The 20,000-nt window shown below is 31.1% G+C and overlaps 3 protein-coding genes, 2 long non-coding RNA genes and 2 other non-coding genes across 20 annotated transcripts in view; 4 read left to right on the top strand and 3 right to left on the bottom strand.

Moving 5' to 3' along the window:
- The window catches only part of LOC118451072 (uncharacterized), a 9,584-nt gene extending 3,055 nt beyond the window's left edge, over window positions 1–6,529 (bottom strand). The window contains exons 1-5 of one of the 2 annotated variants that reach the window (XM_035887225.2): window positions 6,138–6,529; window positions 5,323–5,403; window positions 2,950–4,642; window positions 544–639; window positions 64–416 (exon numbers count right to left, since the gene is read on the bottom strand). In XM_035887225.2, the coding sequence (XP_035743118.1) occupies window positions 64–416; window positions 544–639; window positions 2,950–4,642; window positions 5,323–5,403; window positions 6,138–6,529 (2,615 nt within the window). The remainder of the gene's footprint in view (window positions 1–63; window positions 417–543; window positions 640–2,949; window positions 4,643–5,322; window positions 5,404–6,137) is intronic. The other variant, XM_035887232.2, reaches the window with a different exon arrangement.
- On the top strand, window positions 2,045–6,287 carry LOC118451162 (uncharacterized). The gene is made up of 3 exons (XR_004841043.2): window positions 2,045–2,182; window positions 5,278–5,443; window positions 6,145–6,287. It is a non-coding gene; the product is annotated as an uncharacterized LOC118451162 (long non-coding RNA).
- Window positions 6,530–11,584: 5,055 nt separating the features above from the next.
- Window positions 11,585–12,739, bottom strand: LOC118451149 (NADH dehydrogenase [ubiquinone] 1 alpha subcomplex assembly factor 3). Its single transcript, XM_035887407.2, has 3 exons — window positions 12,577–12,739; window positions 12,324–12,441; window positions 11,585–12,249 (listed from the first exon to the last, which is right to left on the bottom strand). The coding sequence occupies exons 1-3, from the start codon at window positions 12,627–12,629 to the stop codon at window positions 11,863–11,865; spliced, it is 558 nt and encodes a 185-aa protein (XP_035743300.2). The 5' UTR covers window positions 12,630–12,739; the 3' UTR covers window positions 11,585–11,862.
- A 510-nt stretch (window positions 12,740–13,249) lies between these two features.
- Window positions 13,250–16,250, top strand: LOC118451158 (uncharacterized). 2 transcript variants are annotated; one of them, XR_004841035.2, is made up of 8 exons: window positions 13,250–13,331; window positions 13,660–13,831; window positions 14,114–14,194; window positions 14,401–14,503; window positions 14,722–14,778; window positions 15,005–15,060; window positions 15,276–15,365; window positions 15,581–16,249. It is a non-coding gene; the product is annotated as an uncharacterized LOC118451158 (long non-coding RNA). The 2 variants fall into 2 exon arrangements; XR_014983811.1 differs by lacking the exon at window positions 13,660–13,831 and having other exon boundaries at window positions 13,252–13,331; window positions 15,581–16,250.
- Window positions 13,969–14,036, top strand: LOC118439705 (small nucleolar RNA SNORD31). The gene has a single exon (XR_004837634.1). It is a non-coding gene; the product is annotated as a small nucleolar RNA SNORD31 (small nucleolar RNA).
- Window positions 14,581–14,656, top strand: LOC118439710 (small nucleolar RNA R38). Its single transcript, XR_004837635.1, has one exon. It is a non-coding gene; the product is annotated as a small nucleolar RNA R38 (small nucleolar RNA).
- Window positions 16,251–16,549: 299 nt separating the features above from the next.
- Window positions 16,550–20,000, bottom strand: part of LOC118451115 (carbohydrate sulfotransferase 5) — a 7,244-nt gene continuing 3,793 nt past the window's right edge. For 3 of the 12 annotated variants that reach the window (XM_085655349.1, XM_035887375.2, XM_085655351.1), the window contains exons 3-7: window positions 19,241–19,374; window positions 18,908–19,143; window positions 18,626–18,824; window positions 18,377–18,556; window positions 16,551–18,156 (exon numbers count right to left, since the gene is read on the bottom strand). In XM_085655349.1, coding sequence (XP_085511475.1) covers window positions 17,835–18,156; window positions 18,377–18,556; window positions 18,626–18,824; window positions 18,908–19,143; window positions 19,241–19,374 — 1,071 coding nt within the window. In that variant the 3' untranslated portion in view covers window positions 16,551–17,834. Of the gene's footprint in view, window positions 18,157–18,376; window positions 18,557–18,625; window positions 18,825–18,907; window positions 19,144–19,240; window positions 19,375–20,000 lie in introns of all 12 variants that reach the window. The other 9 variants (XM_035887347.2, XM_035887311.2, XM_085655347.1 and 6 more) reach the window with 6 other exon arrangements.

Below are 20,000 nucleotides of genomic sequence, written 5' to 3'. Positions count from 1 at the left end.
TTTTATACAAAACGAAAAGATATATATATATATATATATATAACTATATACGAATTCTCTTACGTATACATATCAGGTATGTCCGTATGAATCGGCTGTGGTTTAATGGTGACCCTATTAACATCCTCGTGTAATCCTTCCAACAAATACCTGAGGAACTCTTGAGCATCTTGTTGACTATAACCCATGAATCGTGGCGTAAATCTTTGTATTTGAGATTTTAAAGCTAATGTATTGACCACGTGATCCCCGTCAACTTGCCACAATTCTTGTATTACTTGACTGAACGCTTTTATCAAAGCACCTTTCATACTCGACGTTGTGGTATTTATGTCGACCAAGTAATATTCGTTCATCACGTATTCTAAAAGTGGTCTGGTGTTGCTCAGACACTGGATCACGCTGTTCATGAAACACTATAGAGAAAGAGAGAGAGAGAGAGAGAGAGAGAGAGAAAGAGAGAGAGAGAGAAAAGAAATAGAATTATTAAACTTCTTACATGGAATTTATTAATGTTTATTCATTCAAATATATTCTACTCACTGTATTTCCGATATTTCGCAAACCGTTTAAGCCACATCTTTCGTCCCGATGAGCTTGGAATGGATTACGCACCGGTCTATTGGTTGGACTGCCCTCCTAGAAAAATGACATGACATTTTTAAATGAACAATGTGTTACTTATATCATCACTACCATCTGACATTATATATATATATATATCTTATACGATCTAAACACGAGATATATATCCTAAAAAACATTGCACGGCGATGACGAAAAGAATTATCACAAAAGTACAGTGGATTAGTCCATAGGGGGCTATATTTTTCACACAAAATCCACTTACAACCTTGCATTAGATAATAACGTACTCTCTTTTTTTTCTTCTTCTTCTTCTTCTTCTTCTTCTTTTTACTGAATCACTTACAAATACTGACATTTTTTATTACATAATTTTTTCTAATGACTGAACAATAATACGTTCCTAATACAAAGTTGTGCAACGTAAATTAAAGGAGTGAAAAAAGAAAAAAAGAAAAAAAGGAAGAAATAACAGAAGAAAATATTTTTTTAATATATAAAGAAAAAATAACAAATTTCCACAGAACAACGGACAAACTATATATATATATGTGTGAGTATGTGTGTGTATATATATATATACCATCCTCTTACCTTAAGATTAACCTCTAGTGGAAATATAATGGCATTTGAAGATATCGTATTACCAACGTTATTCGTTGTCATACGAACATAAGTCGATATACGTTTTTGTGTTGCCAAAGGCTCGACGATGCCTAATAAAAATGCATAAACAGAGACTAGTACTATCAACGTCCAAGCACACCACAAAACCCAACCAATTATTTCCACGTAAGCCAGTTTACGCGAATATCAAATGGCACTTTCGAAGAAAAATATATTTTCAATCGTGACACCAAAATATATACATATATATATATATATATATATATATATACACATATATACGTATGTATATATGTATTACTTGATAATGAAATTTATCAAGATACGATATATATATGTATATATTTTGAGTTATCAAACAAATTCGAAGAATTATTAGATTTGTAAAGATTTTTAACAGGGTTAAAGATTATCTTCGAGTCGTTGTGATCGAGGAGAGTTTTCGAGAAGAAAATGGTGGTGACCTTCATTTTTAAAGAGAGACGTAGTAGTTATCTCGCTAAGCGGAAAATATTTCAACTGTCTAGTTTAGACTACCTTCTTCGAATAAAGTCACAAAATAAAGAAAAGAAGAAGAAAACCTAGCCACGTGTCGTCTTTTTTTCTTCTTCTTTTTTTTCTGTTTTTTTTTTTTTTCTTTTTGTCTTTTATCGCGATTAAATCAATATTCAAGATTGTGAATGATAATGAAACAACGATCGATTAAAGAAACGCGAATAACACTTTGAGAATGATACGCGATGGGCATATTTCTACTTGGCAACTCTATTTCCTAGAGAGAGAGAGAGAGAGAGAGAGAGAGAGAGAGAGAGAGAGAGAGGGAGAGAGAGAGCAAGAGAGAAGTAGCAAAGGAGCTCCGATCTATAAATAAAAATCGGAGGTGCTCACGGTTAGCAGATGAAAGTCTCTAGTTGGTGACTTGGACCCAGTAGTAAACGTGCAAAGTTTCGTAACACGAGTTTGGAACGAGGTAATCAAAGTGAATATATTTTTCGAGCTACGCCCTCTTTCTTCTCACCACTGAATCTTAGTCTTTCTTTGTTTTTTTTTTCTTTTTTCCCTTTCTTTCTCTCTCTCTCTCTCTCTCTCTCTTTCTCTCTCGTAATTTTAACATACAAAAAACATAGAGAATCTTAATTTGACGAAGATACGAAGATATAACAATAAGAATTGATCGAACGATAAGAGATCAGTCTATATAAGATTTTATCAAATTTTCCTAAACAAATGTTATATCCTAAGTAATTTATATTAGATCGCCAATGATCGAGAAGTTGGATGATCTGATGGGTTGATATTTGTTAGATAGCAGCTGTTAGATAAAACAGCAACGTAATACGACAGATGACGGGCGTGGTGGAGAGGACACGACTTATACAACATAGAACTATGTTACATAACGACAGACAGTATCCGTAGTAAGAAATTTGTATCGAAACTAATACGTTCACAATAAGAATATTTTTTACACATGGTGGGTTATACATCGTTCGAGCCTTTAATAACATAGTTCGTCGTATTCGTTCTTATTTTTATATAATATCGTATGATTAATAGTAAGAGTAAGAGAGATAGAAATAGATAGATAGACAGAGAGGAGGAAAAGCAAAACACAAAGGGTTAAAAGGACGATACCAACCGATAATAAAAGGAGGGTTTCAACTTTTCCTCCTTTAACAAATTTGATCCATAGAGAAGCGACGTAGATAGCTTTGATATTATCAAAACGACACTCACGAACTGCTCGTTGCCAGCGCGATAGAGACTTTGCTGTCTCGTGTTAGGTGTTGCAGGGGAAGATGAGGTAAGACCACCACTAGCGGATGCCCCCGTGTTCCTGTCGATTCCAGAGAAATGTCCTTCCTGCCGGCTGGACGTCGAAGGTACGGACGGATCGTCGGAATGGTCATCGGAGTTTCTTCCCGACAGACCGTTCTGAAGTACGGTATACAAAGTCCTGACCTCAAAGTCATTTTCCTCGATATCGAATGGATTAACGGGCGAATTGCTTTTGGTACTGAGACCGTCCAATATGTCGTGATTTCCAGAGGAAAGAACATTCCGACGATAAGTATCGACCGGCTCGATCGAGGCTATCTCGTTGACCCCACGTATTACCTCGTTATCGTCGATCTCAAAATCGTCCGACTGGAGCGAGGAATTGTGTTGACTACTCTGCTCGTCGTTATCGATCAAATGCTCGGTGGTATTATTTGGATTAGTATTAGCGAGATTAGTTAGCAGGTCAAGATTAACAGGAATCAAACCACCGCCAGCACCACCCTCGTTACGCGGTCTAACGGCAGCAACAATGGCGGCAGCTATGGTCGCCGCGACATTACGTTCGGCCGTCGGGGAAACGGAGATACGTTGTTTGTTGCTGACCGAACGACGAGAGCGTTGGTGGTGATGGCGGTTGATACGATTGTTATCCGCGTCGTCATCGTCGCGCCGCGGATCGTCGTTATAATCTAGCTGCTCGTAGACGTATCCGTCCTCCTCGTTGGAGCCCGAATTGCTGCTAGTATTATTCCTGTTGCCGCTCCCGTCGAGATTGCCGTTGGCGTTATTGTTGTTATTGTCGTTCCGTCGATCGTCGTCCTCGTCGTCGTCATCGTCGTCATTTACATTCGCTGGCCCAATGGCCGCGTCAACGTCCTCGTTCTCGTCGTCCTCGTCGTCCTCGTTGTTGTCGTCGTCGTCGTTGTTATCGCGCTCGTTAGTCTCGTCTTCGTTCTCGTCCTCGTCGTTCACGTAATCATTATCGTCGTTGACGTCGCCGTCGTCTTCCTCGTCCTCGTCGTCGTCGTCGTTCTCAATGTCATCGTCGTCGTCGATTTCGTCGTCGTCATCGTCCTCGTCAGCCCGATGACCGGCGATTGTTACCTCGACGGACGATGTTGCGCTGTGGGCGCGTGCATGCCCCGTACCGGTGGTGAGCACCGTGCTGCCGGCGATAGGTGGCCTCCCCTTAGACCTCGACCAAAGCCCACCACCTGTGATGGCGGACGACGATGACGACGAGGAAGACGAGGAGAGTGAAGATTCGGGACGTACACTTCCCGTTCGTTTCCTTTCGTGTTCCTCCCCTCCGATCAATTCGTTCAAAGACGAACCACCAATCCCTGTTGTTGCTGCCTTCGAATGTTGCTGTTGCTTCCAACGATGAGTGCCACTCTGAGAAGAGTGACGGACGACGCTAGGTACGTAAACCAAAGGCGAACACCTTCCAATGATGTCCGCGTTAATGTCTCGACGTAACGCCGACGATTCCAAGGTACGATCCCTCGAGGAAGCGGTTGAAGATGATAGGTAGGAAGATGATGTTGACGATGTGTATCGCCCGCTGGAACCGATGCTACTGATGCCGTTTGCCAAAGTACTACAGACGCTTCCACCGATGCCAGTTGTATCACCGCCGTACGAAGACCTGTAATATTTGTCCGATCTTAATATTACGAACGTACGCGCGTTCCTTTATTTGCTCGTGGACTCTGGCCAACGATTGCTTTTTTGCATACATCTACAAATATATACATATATATATATATATATATATATATATATATATATATTCGTAAGTATCCGCAAAAAGATAGCATATACCAATGATATATTCTAACTCTCTATTCGTCTATGCGTATGTCCTATGTGAGATATTTAATGATATATTGTTAAAAAATATAGTCACACAAAACTCATAGCAAAAAGTGATACAAAGTTCCATGCATTTACCTTTTCTCTACAAGCTTATCGTTCTTTACCTCGAACGTTCGATTTTCTAAAGCATAAAAGGTGCAAGCATATGATCGACCATTAAATTTCCATTGAAATTTTAAGACCAATCGAGTCGAATCGGGTCGATTCGGCGATGTCTAGGTGAGCCACAACATTTTCAAACAAAAAAAAAATTGGAAATAAAGTGAAATAAAGAAATAAAATAAAATAAAAACGAAAATGTCTTCGTCGTGAACGAGTTATTTATATGTGCGTGTTAGATAAAGTACGCAAAAAAATAAAAAAATATAAAAAAAAAAAATAATAATAAAATGGTGATTTTTTTAGGGGGGTGAACGCTGCTTACTGACGCCGCCACGTGCAAAGGCTCACCTTGAGGGTGAGCACTGAGGTCGGCTGTACTCCGACAAGTAGCTCCTGCGGAGGCTGCTGGTCGTAGCCGATGAGTAGTAACTGCGGGCCGATCGATCAGAAACGATTTTAACGTCGTTTCGTAAGCGCTTTTCTTTGTTTTTCCTTTCTTTCTTTTTTTCTTTTTCTCTTGCATAAACCTACCTACCCCTCCTCCCACTCCACCAATCGCAGTACTAAATTTTGCTACTACCCTTCCACCGATTATTACACCGCGAGAAAATACGCGAGAAAATCGAAAGAAATGAAAGAAAGAAAGAAAGAAAGAAAAAAGAAAAAACTGTGAGAGAACTAAAATTATCGATAAGAATCGGTAGACCGACAAACACTTTTTCTCAACATTGTTAATATCTAACAATGTTCCTCCGTCATTCTATTTTAATTAACAGGATTTTTTCTTTTCCTGTTATCAACGCGTACCAACTCATTTGACTTTATTATCGACTACATTGACTTTGATTACGACTTGGTTGCATTATGCTAAGAACAATGACTTTAGATTGCAATGACTTGCGAAATACTTATGATCCTAACAAAACGCGTACATCTGATAAAGTGTTTTTCGATCGTATAAAATCAAAAGGGAAAAATAATATAGAAAAAAAAATAAAAATAAAAAAAAAAGAAAAAAAATAAAAAAAATAAATAAATAAAAAATAAAAAAAGAAAGTAAATAAGTGAATAAATGAAGAAAAGAGCGACGACGCAATTGGACCGAGTTCAAATTTTCTTGATATTTCTTGGCGTCATGTCGATGAACATAAACGATGGCTTACCTTCCAGTTTGGCAATAAGATCTTCTGCAATCGGAAACGTAGCTGGAACGAAGACTAGGAATCGTCGATGATGGGGACGATGAATAAATGCTCGAACGATCTCGAAGCGACGATGGGGTATCTCTTGAGGTGTAATTGTACTTGGACGTTGAACTACTGCTCCCTCCACTACCGGTTACTCCACTGCTGCTACTAGCACCTCCACCACCACCACCACCACCACTACTACCACCGCCACCACCACCACCACCACCACCTCCAACTCCGGATGTTGTTGTACTCGAAGATGTCGAGCCACTTGAATATCGCCTGCTAGGTGAATGTGGTGCCATTGGGCTGGTACTGTAAGACACGGCTACGGAGCCCGTTTGACCTCCGCGGTGATACGACATTGCACTTTGCTATCTTTTCTTTCTTTTCTTCCTCTTCCTTTCCTTCTTTCTTCGCTCTCTATAAAAAAAAAAAAAAAAAAAATATTGTTTGTTTAATTAAATCTTAACTCCATTCCTCGCTAATGATATAGTTACCCAATATCCAACATTTAATAGTTTTATAGTTATCCAACATTTAAATGTACACTGTATACTAAAGTGATCCAACATTGAATACTCGTTATACGCTGTACACTTAATGATTATATACCGTAGTTATTCAATGTTAAACTATTTACTGTGTATAAAAGGTAACTATTGTCACTCAAAAAAATCCTACACGAATTATTAACTGTAAATAAATATAAAGTACATCTCGATTGATATATTCGTGTCACAATCCCAATGCTAAATTTTTTTATCTATCATTTGTAATTCATCCTAAATTAATTTCATATAATTTCGTCGAAGAAATCAATAATTTATGCATATATATATATATATATATATATATATATATATATATATATATATATATATATGATAGAAGATCAGCACAAGTAATATATTATTTATAAATTCTGTAGCAAGTTGATCTCTACGAACGCTTCTAATATGCGACACTATGTCAACTTCTAAACGAGTTTTAAGTTAACGCAATTAGAATATGGGATTAAAAGAATAAAAAGAGGAACATGGGGAGGGAGAGGGAGAAATCAATGGCGGCTTCGAGTAGAATAATACTATTATGTAAGATGGCGGATTATAATTGGGATTGCGTAATCAATTTCCTAATACCATCCTTCATACGATCCATTATTCTTCGAAAAAAATTTAAAGACAAAATAATGACAAATATGTGGATACAAAGAACCTTTGAAAAAAAAAAAATAATAAATAAATAAAAACGAAACTTACAACGAGAATGAATGAGTAAAAATATTTTTTGACTCCATTTTAAATGATTTAAAGTTCATCCGCATTCGTAATATGCACGATTTACGGTATCGACCCAAGTTACGGATGTACATACAAATGCATCAAATATATATACACGCACACACATATACAAGTACACACATGCGTACATACCAAAAGTCCAACAAAAGAATCCAATTAATTATTTTTCTATATACTAAGTTATGGAGTAATATATATATATATATATACGTACACAACAAAAGTTCAAGGAGATCAAACTAATTTCTTTGTCTATGTACTAATCCTATGTAGTAAAGTTTCTCGAAGAGAAACACGAAATGATTCTGAAACGAAACGTGTCCGTTCGACCGGTTAACTCAGTACCAACTGATATTTACATTCTCATCGTCCAATCGGCACGTCGTGCACGTGGCAATGCGACACACCGGTATGTACATACCGTATGTATGTACGTAAGTATATATCTATCTATCTATTTATCTATTCTCAACAACGACTTTGACTTTATATCCAAGATTATCGTAACACTACAGGCTCTTTCAAAAATTTTCCTATTTCTATATTTAAACATTTTTGTTATTCTTTAATTTAATTTAATAAAATGTTTTTACTAAAAACGTTTGCGTTATGTATCCTTTTGTCGTACTTTAATATTTTCAAAAAAAAAAAAAAAAAAAAAAACAAAAACAAAAAAAAAAGATAACCTATAAAAAAAGAAAAAAGGAATATTACAATGTTATAAACTTTTTTCACAAAGATTTTCTATCCTTCAACACGAAAATAATCCATTAATTTCTTAATTACGCCATGTATCTTTTTGTTCTTTAAACTATTTTTTACCGTTTGAGGAAGGATAATTTATTAAAACGACAAATCCACTCGAATGTCACAACGTTATAAAAACTTTTTCATACACTTTTATAACTTTCAATTAAAGAATTATGCATTATTTTTCCTTGTGTGTTTCTTTCTTTCTTTCTTTCTTTTTTTTTTTTCTTTTTTCTTTTAATTACGCAACCTTTCCATTCGACAACGCGTTTTCTTTCTACTTTTCGAACTTTTTTTATCGTTTCAAGAAAAGATAACCTATAAAACGTATTTGCATTACACTTGATACACTTTACGCAAATCTAATATTATAATAATAATAATAATAATAATAATAATAATATTTTATAATTTCAAATACAAAATTTTCAATTGACATTTAAATTTATACAATATTATTATTATTATTATTATTATTATTATTATTATTATTATTATTATTATTATTATTATTATTATTATTATTATTATTATTATTATTGAAGTTAATGTTTTCGTCGTATAAAACGTAACCGTTAGAGAAAAGTTAACCTATAAAACCACTTGTATCGACTCGAATCGAACATACATAGATATAAAAAGAGATTACGAGGGTAAATCGAAAGCAAAACCTTTAATAGCGCGTTTCTATATCATTTCTATCACGCAGCCGTACCGTTCGCATAGAGAGCAAATGTAATCGATCTTCACCTCTACCACTTACGATATGTGCTTAACTAACTCCTACCTCTTCTAAAACCTATTATTATTCGAAACACGAAATGCGTATCATCCGAGATAGATAGAGAGAGAGAGAGAGAGAGAGAGAGGGAGAAAGAGAGAAAGAGAGAGAGAGAGAGAAAGAGAGAGAAAAATTACTAAAATGTGAAATCGTCGAACGAAAGCAAGAAAAATTTTTTTCCGTCGAAAATTTCAAATAAAAATATATATCTTATATGTTATAATTAAAAACAGCACGAGACACACACACACACAGACACGTTGCGCGCACGCGCGTACGAATCTTTGAAAAAAGCATAATATAAAAATAGCAAAAGAGATACAGTAGACGAAGATATTATAGGTTATGGCGTTTTTCAGTGAAACGATATATACGCGCACACGCACACATTTTTATACACACACACATATATATATATATATGTGTACACACATACACATTTAACTCGCGAGATATTTTCTTTTTTTTTTTCTAACGTATTAATTCGAAACGCACGTTCCTTGTTTTTCGTCCTTTTCATTGAATGTCCTTCGTGACGAACTTATGTATGTATTAAGTTTGAAAATAGATAATTTAATATGGCCGAGATGAGGCCTTTGCAATTTCAAGAGAAAAGAAGACGACACTTTATTTCCCTCTTTCTCTTTTTCTTGTCTCTCTCTCGCACATTTTCTCTTGATCGTAATTGGTGTCGCCTCACACACACACACACACACACACGCGCGCGCGCCCACACACACAACGTAAACGACAAACGATAGAGATGCACCGTTTGACGAATGAGTCTTTTTTTTCCTTTCTTTCTCTCTTTTTTTTTTTTTTTTAATCTATTTCTTTTTTTTTCCTTTTTATTATTATTTCTTTTATTTTTTCTATTTAATAAAAAAATAAAAAAAATAAAAAAAACAAAAAGAAAAAAAAAAGAAACAAAAAAAAACCTTCTCCATATAACGCGAGAAGAGACAATGAATATACTCACGGATCTAGTAGGAACGTCGTGAACGTTCGTTCTAACCAGAAGAAAATCTTTTTCGATCGACGCTTCGCCACACTCGTTTTATACTTCAAATATAGTATCGACCAAGAACGACTTCCATTTTCCTTTTTCTTTACTTTGATTTTCTTACTTTCTTTCTTTCTTTCTTTCTTACTTTCGTTCGTTCGTTCGTTCGTTCGGTTGGTTGGTTGGTCGGTCGGTCGGTCGGTCGGTCGGTTGTTCGTACGTACGTACGTACGTACGTACGTATGTACGTTCTTATTTATTTATTTATTTATTTATTTATTTATTTATTTATTTATTTATTTCTTTATTTCTTTCTAACGTCTAAATCTCGCTACTACGAAACCGTTCTCTTACGATACGTTACGAAGTTCTCTCTTATAAAAAAAAAAAAACTGAAAGCACTCGAGACGCGGCGACGCGTCACGACGTCGCCTGTACCCTGTCGCAAACGAGACAGACAGACAGAGAGAAAGAGAGAAAGAGAGAGAGAGAAAGAGAAATAGAATGAGAGAGAGAGAGAGAGAGAGAGAGAGAGAGAGAGAGAGAGAGAGAGAGAGAGGTGGAAGTGAAAAGAGGAAGAGAACGAGTGACGTCATCATCGTCTCGACAAATCTCGAATAGAATATCCTTTCAAATAGGACAATTCGTCCTAATATTTTTTATCCATTTGAATTCAATAATAAAAATGAAATCGTTTCTCCATATCTTTCCTTTTCCTTCTTTCCTCCCATTACTTTTTTCTTTTTTCAATTTCAAATTCCTTACCCATCATCGTCATCATCATCATCATCATCGTCGTCATCATAATCATCATCATCAATCAATCAATCAATCACCGAGAAATACGAAATAATCGAGATTTTCTATCGATATCTGTAAACTCGCTCGTCACATTCATCTACTAAATACACTTTTTTTTTTCCATTATTACTATTATTATTATTATTATTATTATTATTATTACGAAGCAAAAATGTTACCTCTACCATGTTAAATATTAAATTCATATTAATAAATCGTGTTTATGTACTTTTTTGAGCGCTCGAATTACCTTTTTTTTGTTTCTTTTTTTCTCTTTCTCTCTCTCTCTCTCTTTCTCTCTCTCTCTCTCTCTTTCTCTCAATATGTACCTTTTCGTGATCGGACGAAAGTTTAAGACATTACCGGAACGACCACGACTGGCATTCCGAGTTTTCGTATAAGTGCGATGCCTCCTCGACTTTTAAGGTTCGCCGATTTCCGCGTTGACAGCCATATCTCTTTCTACGTTCATGAAATTTATCGAAATATATAGAATCGACTGTTCCTTATCGCATTCTTATCTTCTTTTCTCTAACGCCATCTGCAATATCTCTTTGGTACTAAATCATATCAGGTGGCAATTTTAAATCTCAGAGAACTTACGTCTATCTTTTACATAATAATATTTCGCAAACACTCCAATTTTGCATTATTATTTTGTTATTATTATTATTATTATTGTTGTTGTTGTTGTTGTTGTTGTTGTTGCTGTTGTTGTTATTATGATTAATTGTTCGATCATATTTTTTTGGGTAAACATTTTTTAATTTACTGTCTCGTCTCATATATATTTTCATTTACATTTTTTTCTAACATTATAATAAGATATTTTTTTTTTTTTTTCTTCTTCATTTTTTCTTTCTTCATTTTACAAACAACGAGAGAATCGTTGTTTTCTATATAACGTCACTTAATATACATATTGTTCTTAATAAAAATATCTCATAATTAAACTTATGAATGTACTCTATACTCGTACTTCTTCGCTTAACTTAATGATTTTAAAATAATATCATTAACAGTAAACTTATAACTTTACATCATTTAATTACTTTCAAATTATGTTACTTGATTATCTTTATTAAAATTTTGTTCAATCAATGAAGGAAGTATAATATTCTGTTTAGATGGAATCAAAGCTGCGGCAACATACCTTTTTTCTAAATTTGCAAAGTTGAATACGCTACACGCTTGATCTACTGGTAAAACTTCACTGTTTATATTCAAATCTTTTATGATTTGTTTAAGATTAATAATAAATTTGTGATCATAATTTTTTTCTAATCCAATTATTAATAAATCTAACTTTGGTTCTAAAATGTTAAATAATATGAGTGAATCTTTGTTTATATCCTTTGCAGATGCAACATTCCAAAATAATAACGATTTGGAAAATAAAACCGTAGGTCCAATTATATTGAGACCATTGTTTAATTTGAATCCTGTCTATTCAAAGGAAAAACAAAAAATAATTTTTATAACACATGTAAGATATAATAATTGAAAATTAATGGACATACTTGATTATAACCGGTTATTAACAGTAAAGAGGTATCATTTTTATTGAGTATGGTTACTGTTGTTTTCCCAGGTCCATCGTAACTACTTTTTCTTGCATTTTGCGAAACATGTAAACTTCTATGAAAAAATAAGAAAATTTTTTTAAAGAAAACATTTTCATTATTATATATTATATAAAGTAATTAAATATTATTAAAATTATATATTTTTCATATTTCATTTCTTTTTTTAATTATTCTATCTATAACCAACCTTATATTGTGAAGTACTTTGTAATTGAAAAATCTGTGAAATGTAAACCTCATTTCATTAAGTAGAGAATAGAATAATTTACTGAATAATAAATATTTGTATGATCTTTGGAGGTTATAAAAGGTATCTAGATTTGGATCATCGCCTTTTAAAATTCATGTATAAATGCAAACATATATGTATATAAATGTAGAGTCAATGTTACCACTCTATAGTAGATAAATTTTTATTCTAGGGACTATATAAAAATAACTATACAAAATTAGATATACCATGATGTAATTAGTTAATTTTATGATGTTATAAAAAATAATAAATAATAGAATAAGAAATTCTCTCATTTGTATTTCGTTTTATAATAATAATAATAATAAAAAAAAAAAATTAATATTAAAACAGAACACTATTGCCATCTATGCGGACAAATGTATAAGTATTTATCTTAATTTAGAACACTATCGAAATAATTAAAGTAAATATCGTGTAATATAATTCATTTAATTTTGACATTAAAAGGAATAGAAATATGTGCGAAAAATAGATAAAATAAAAGATGCGATATATCGTTGCATGTTCGATTGTAAATTGATCAAAAATATTAACCAATGAGAGTGAAAGATCGAGGAAACGATACTTCCGGTTAATTCGACATTCCTCTTTAGTCTGTTCTATTCTCATTCATTTCATCTTTGGCTGTCGACGGAGCAACATTCATCTGAAGAATTTTCTACGTAACTACGAATTCATATTCATTGGTAAAAACATTTTCAATTTGTTATTTAAGAATCTAGCTTCATCCACGTGTATTATTTCATGCATTTATCATAAAATAGTACGTTCATATAAAATAGCTTTATTAGATTAAATTTATTAATATATTTTTATCTCACAACACTTTAAATATTTCTGCACGATGTATCCGGAATTAATTTCAATGATGATGAAGACATCTTTAGTCTCGTTCGTATGATTACTTCTTGATTATGATCTTCATATGCTGCTGATTTCTTAATTGATTATTAATCTTTCCGCATAAGAATAGAACTTCTTTTTTTGCGAATTAGTTTTTCCATTTCGTTCTAGCAACCGCATATAAGCTGAACGTTTCCTTCTTCTTCTTCTTCTTCTTCTTCTTCTTCTTCTCCTTCTTCGCACCTTATAATGGCGATTAATAAAGCTTCAGCTTCATGGCTAGCATCCATGCTGGATAATGTTCACACTGCAAAAATTTGTTCTTATCCACGTTAAAATTGTAGTGAGTATTAGTTTGTTTGGTTTTTTGTTTTTCTTTTTTGGTTTTCCTTCATTAGCCCCATTTCAATGCAACTGCGTTTTAATACTTTTAAGATTATGTGCACGTACGTTCCTATCATTTTTAAGTTAATTGGTATGATAAAAAATGATGAAAATTTACTGCCCCAGTCTGAATACCATGACAGAGTAGTTTTTACTGATATTAAAAGAAGACAAAAATTTGTATTTGTTTACATTAATTATTATAATTATTTAAAAATTTATATGTACATTTTATTTATAGGTAAATATCCCAGATAATAAATTTCTATGGGAATGCATCTCTTAAAAATGGCACATTCATACAATTCAAGGAAATCATTAGGTAAATATTGTAATATATATTTTGTATAATTTGTAATAATTACAGAATAATATTTTACATGATGATATTAATTTGTATGCCCCAGTCAAGCGGATCTTTTTATGAAGAATATATTAGAACTGAATTTTGTATAAATGATATTATATATATATGGATGAACTTATAATGGTGGATACTTTTTTAATATAAATGTTTCTTATTTATAGGAAATAACTTGGAAAATGGTTGACCATTTACATTACATTGAATTATGATATTACAATGTGAAAGATAATCCACATAACATATGAAAATCACAATGACATTTGCGTAAGTAAAATAAATTAATTAATTTTAATATATTGTATGTAATATTATATTTTTGTATAAATTTATATATTAATATCGTTATTACATGATGATTAATTAAGTTATCCCTGTCTTACATTAATAAATGGTGATTAGAAATGTTCTGATATTGATTTTTAATTTAGCTATTTAAATATGAAAATATTTTGGAAATATAACAGAGAGAATTTTTATTTCAGATTTAAAGGAAAAACTTCAAGATATAATAATAAACCAGAAGTATGTAATCACGCAATGTAAGTTATAAAATTAATATTCGTATACATGCGTATATATATATATGTGTGTGTGTTATTTGCTTAATTATTATGATGAATTAATACAAGCATATGGTTGAAATATTTATATTGATGTAAAAAATTATCTGATGTATCATACATAGTAGTTAAATGCATGATCTACAATTATTTGAATATATTTTCAATGCATTTTTTTTTTTTTTTTATTTCTTTTTTTTATTAGACGGACAAATTGAGATCGAATCGCTGATAAACGTTTCTACAAAATTTTTAATTCAGGTTAGTATATATAAAATTCAATATGAAAAATGATTTTGTTATCGCTTATATATTTATTATTAGAGTACTATGATGTTAAACATATTTATACGCTATAATGATAATCCATGACTTACAACTTGCCCTCACTGAGTTATTTTTACTTATTACCAAAGGAATGTCTTTTTTACATTTATATTGAAAATTTCAACTCAATTTTATTTTTATCTTTTCAGTGAATGATTCAAAGAAATCAAGACAGGAGTTTAAGCATTACAAAATTTCATCGTGAAACTAATGAAACAAAATAATATATATATCATCTTGTAAGTAATTAACAATGACAACAAAATTATATAATTCATTGAATTGTTAATATTACGCATGATGTTCGTTCAATATACGCTATGATTCCTAATGATAAAATATTATTATCCTGAAATGAAAAATAATCTACTAGATAAATCTATGTTGTCTTTCTTTTTCTCTTAATTTAACTTAATTTCTTTTTTTTTTCTTTTCATTCCTGCTCAAAAAAAAGTAATCATCCTTGGCCTTACGAGTAGCCCTATAATTTGGAAAAAGCACTTTGTGTGGATATATGGGGGCTGTATTCACAAAAAGTACGTGAATACTTGAACTATCAACCTTGGATGCAAACTGAACAGTAATGGATTATATTGATTCATTATGATTATTGTAAAAATATATAATATATACTTTATTGGATATGCAGAAATTCTAATAAAAGTAAAATATACAATCTAAAAATTGTTGCATTAAATCAATGATGGCCATCATATCATCATTATGCCTTTTGTATTCATGCTAAATTTATATATATATATATATATATATGACGATAAAAGCTTATAGTGTTTATACGTGTATATGTTCTTTTATGTTCACGTAAGATTTTGTAAAATTAATCAATGTGAACGTATAATTTTAATGTCATATGATTTATATCTTCTATCGATTAAAAGTAGATTGAACTATTTTAGCAGGATGTATGAGATATTTTTGCGTGCGAAATAATTTTTTGTGGCAATGTATTTTTTATATAATACTTGCACATATTGTATACCTTTTTTAAGAAATTGTTAAGATAATATATTCATATTTCTATGCATTGAACACAAAATCATCACATATTATGTATTATGCATAGTTTTAGGATGGTCGTATTGCGTTATATCAATTATATGATATACAGACTATAGTTTTCAATTTTTTTGTTTTTTTTTTTTTTTTTTTTTTTTTTTTTTTTTTTATAACACAACCAATATAATAATATTTACAAATAATATATATTCGTTTGCTTTTTGAAAATAAATTATAAAAAAAAGTGATATTACTATTTGTAAATTTAACAATATATAATTGTAACACAAATTATATAGAAGTATAATTTGCGCACCACTGACTGTTATATATATATATATATATTACTAAATTAAAGCAAGTCTATGTTAACTCTCTCTATCTGTTTTTCTTTTTTCTTTTTTTTTTTTTTTTTTTTTTTTATTTTTTTATATATATATATAAGCACGGTCATTGGTCAATTCTCGAGATTTATAAACCAGATCCATAAGTTGTCGATTAAATTAATTCGCAGTTAGATTTACAAATGTAACAATATGTATATTGTGTAAAACTTCGAAAATTGTCTTATCAACTAATTTGCCAGAATCGAATATATTTTAAAATTTACATTATTAGTTTATCATATGTGTATGTGTGTGTGTGTGTGTGTGTATTTGTGTGTATATATAGTATTTCACAGCATTTTTCAACTAGGCTTTTTTTTTATTTTTTTATATATATATATATTTTTTTTTATTTTTTATATATATATACATATATAAAAAGAGAACTTGTGAAAAATGAAATGGAGTATTATCGTGAGTTTGAACTATACACATATGTGTGAATGTTTGTTTTATTGTTCTTTTTTTCTTTTTTTTAAATCAATCAAATAGAATTATGAATCATTTTGTGTATATAATATGACGTATGTTATATTTTATGTAAATATGTCTTTTGTGACCTACATGAGGTTATTACAAAAAAAAAAAAATAAAAAAAATAAAAAACAAAGAAAATCAGCTTTTATCATAAAATATTTGATATAAGCGTTATAATAGTTAGTTTTCTTGTTCGTATCTAAGAAATGGCTCTCCAGAGAGGGTCATACAAATTTTGATAATTTAACTAGAGATTCACTGATATGAGTAGATATTATAGTTCGTTTTTCTTTTTTGTGTCAAAATGTGTTGTTAGGTATATTTATACGACCTAACAAATTCAATCATTTAAAACCTACAACAAATTATTCTTGTTCTTCGCATTGGCGCAATACTTCTAAAGAGACTTTTATTATTATTATATTACTTTTTTTCTTGTTTTCTGTTTTCTCTTTTCATTTTTCTTTTTTTCTTTTTTCTTTTTTTTCTCCTTTTTTTTCCTTTTTTTTTTCTTTTTATTATTATTTTTATTGAGGAACGGCATCACCATTGGTCTTCTCAGATTAAATATATCCAGAATTGAAAAAATTTTCTAACTACGATAGTTGAATATTGAAATATTCACAGGTGGTATGTTGTTACTATATTCCTGAGTATATGTCCCTATGGAACACCATCCATCATGAATATTATTTTCACGAATTGTGTACCATACTCGATGATCTCGATGTGCTGCACGTAATCAAAATAACTAATTCTTATAGTCTCGATATTTTATACTACTGTACTGTACACCATATCAGTTGGAAATATTCTATACATTAGATGTCACAATTGTAGTTGATATTCCGTAATAGGATCAAATTCTTTTTGATGAGTAGCATTAATTGCTTCAACGTATCCCCATAATCTCATAGCAGATCCGCACACTCTTTGAATTTCATCAACTTCTTCGAACTCTAAATCGGTTCTCCAATGAAATGGGGCTACTTTGGAATTACGAAATGTACTCGATACACCACCAACGTCACTTTTTGTATGAGTATCTAAAAATCTTTTTACATTAGGATGGAAATCCAAACCGTAAAATGTATAAAGTTCCTTCACATATTTGTACGGTTCTACTGATAGATCTTCATATCGCACCACCCTGTGTGTCACACATCATATCATATATCAAATATATATATATATATATATATATCTATATATATTATTAAAAAATTATTTAATTATTGATATCATTTACGAGATACTACGATAAAAATGTATTTGATCAAATGAATATCCAACTTCATTCAATTAATTTGACCAAATGATTCTACTTTTTGTTTTTCTTTTTCTCTTTCTTTTTTCCTTCATATATTTACCTGAAAGAATGTGGATATTTTTTTATCAAACGTACTGCAGCACTGAAATCTGAAACCATATCAGCACAGACCAAAGCTGGATCTGAACAATCTGGACTGGTAGGACACCATTCTCTATGCTTTCTTGATTGTAAAATTCCTCGTGGATCACGTACCAACAATACCAATCTTATCCCTAAACTAAAAGGCTAATAGTGAATTACATAGAACTAAATTTACATGATATTAGATGAAGATATATAAACTTACCGTTTTTTAGCTAAAAGATCTTCTGCCGCACGTAATCTTAAACGTACTAATTTCATCGATTGAAATGGAAATAATTGACAAAATTTTGAAACGAAACGCGAATCCCAACAGATCTTTTTATGTATTTGACATTGACGCCATAAATGTGTATTGTGATTGAAGACCCATGGATGAGTTTTCCCATATTCTAAATATCTATCTAAAATTATATAAAAATAATTTTATAATTATTTCTTATGTTATAAGTTTTAATCGTAATAATATTTAATTCTAGATTCTTACCAAGATTGTGAAAATTGCAATTTAACAAGGATTCAATATTTTGAAGTGCTTCCTCTGCAAGTGGTGGACCTCTGATTTGTACAATTCCAAAATCAAGTAATGGCTCGTAATGATAGAAATTTGCTGGATGTGCATTTATGACATCGCCAAGGAATGTGCTACCACTTCGCCAACTTGTCAAAATTATACTTCTCATTGGAGTACCATCTTTCTCCATAACTAAGTCGTCCAATTTACTACATATTAATATATACAAAACACATATTTTGATCTATGTATTGTTTTATACATTGTAAGATACATTAGAATTTATATGTATCGCATTTGTTTTACCTAATATTGAGACCATATTTTCCATTGGGATACTCATAATTTTGCATCTCCCTTTCTATGGCTCTTCTTTGTTGATCTAAGACTTCTTGTATTTCGATGATCGTGGCATTGTCGTTTGAACCTTTGATGTATGTCTATAAACAAAAATATGTATGGCTGTGATAAAAATGGAAATGATTTGTATATCTTTTTTCTTTTTTTTTTTTTTTATCTTTTTCTTCTTTCTTATCAAGATACTACACATATATGTGAATATTTTATATACATGTACATGTAAATATTTTAAAATATATGCAACATATTTAACAATGCAAAATTATTATATCGTATATGTACAAAACAAAAATCAAATAATTTAAGTTTTTAAGCATCAAATCATACAAGCAATACGCCTATATCAATGTTTACTAATGAAATTAAACATAAAATAGAAAGGTTATGATTAATAAATATTTGTGTTAGCATGCTTATATTTAGATGCATAGAATAAATTCCGAATTAATTTTAATTTATTATATGGCTATTAAAGTAAATTTTGATTAAATGTTTTTTTTTTTTTTTTATTTATGTAAGAAGTTTATGAAAAATATCATTTAGAATGATCAAACATATAGATAAAAAAATATACATATATATACACAGGAAAATATGGAAAGAAAAGAAAAAAAAATTAAAAATAATAATAATAAGTCAGACATAATTACCCATGTAACAAGCGATCCATATATAAGTATTGTAAATGTACACCATACTTCATTTT

The sequence above is a fragment of the Vespa mandarinia genome, chromosome 2 (genome assembly GCF_050613455.1).
Source record: "Vespa mandarinia isolate Hongniang chromosome 2, ASM5061345v1, whole genome shotgun sequence".
In the NCBI taxonomy this organism is placed as follows: Eukaryota; Metazoa; Arthropoda; class Insecta; order Hymenoptera; family Vespidae; genus Vespa; species Vespa mandarinia.
This window is presented reverse-complemented; position numbering and strand designations above follow the sequence as displayed.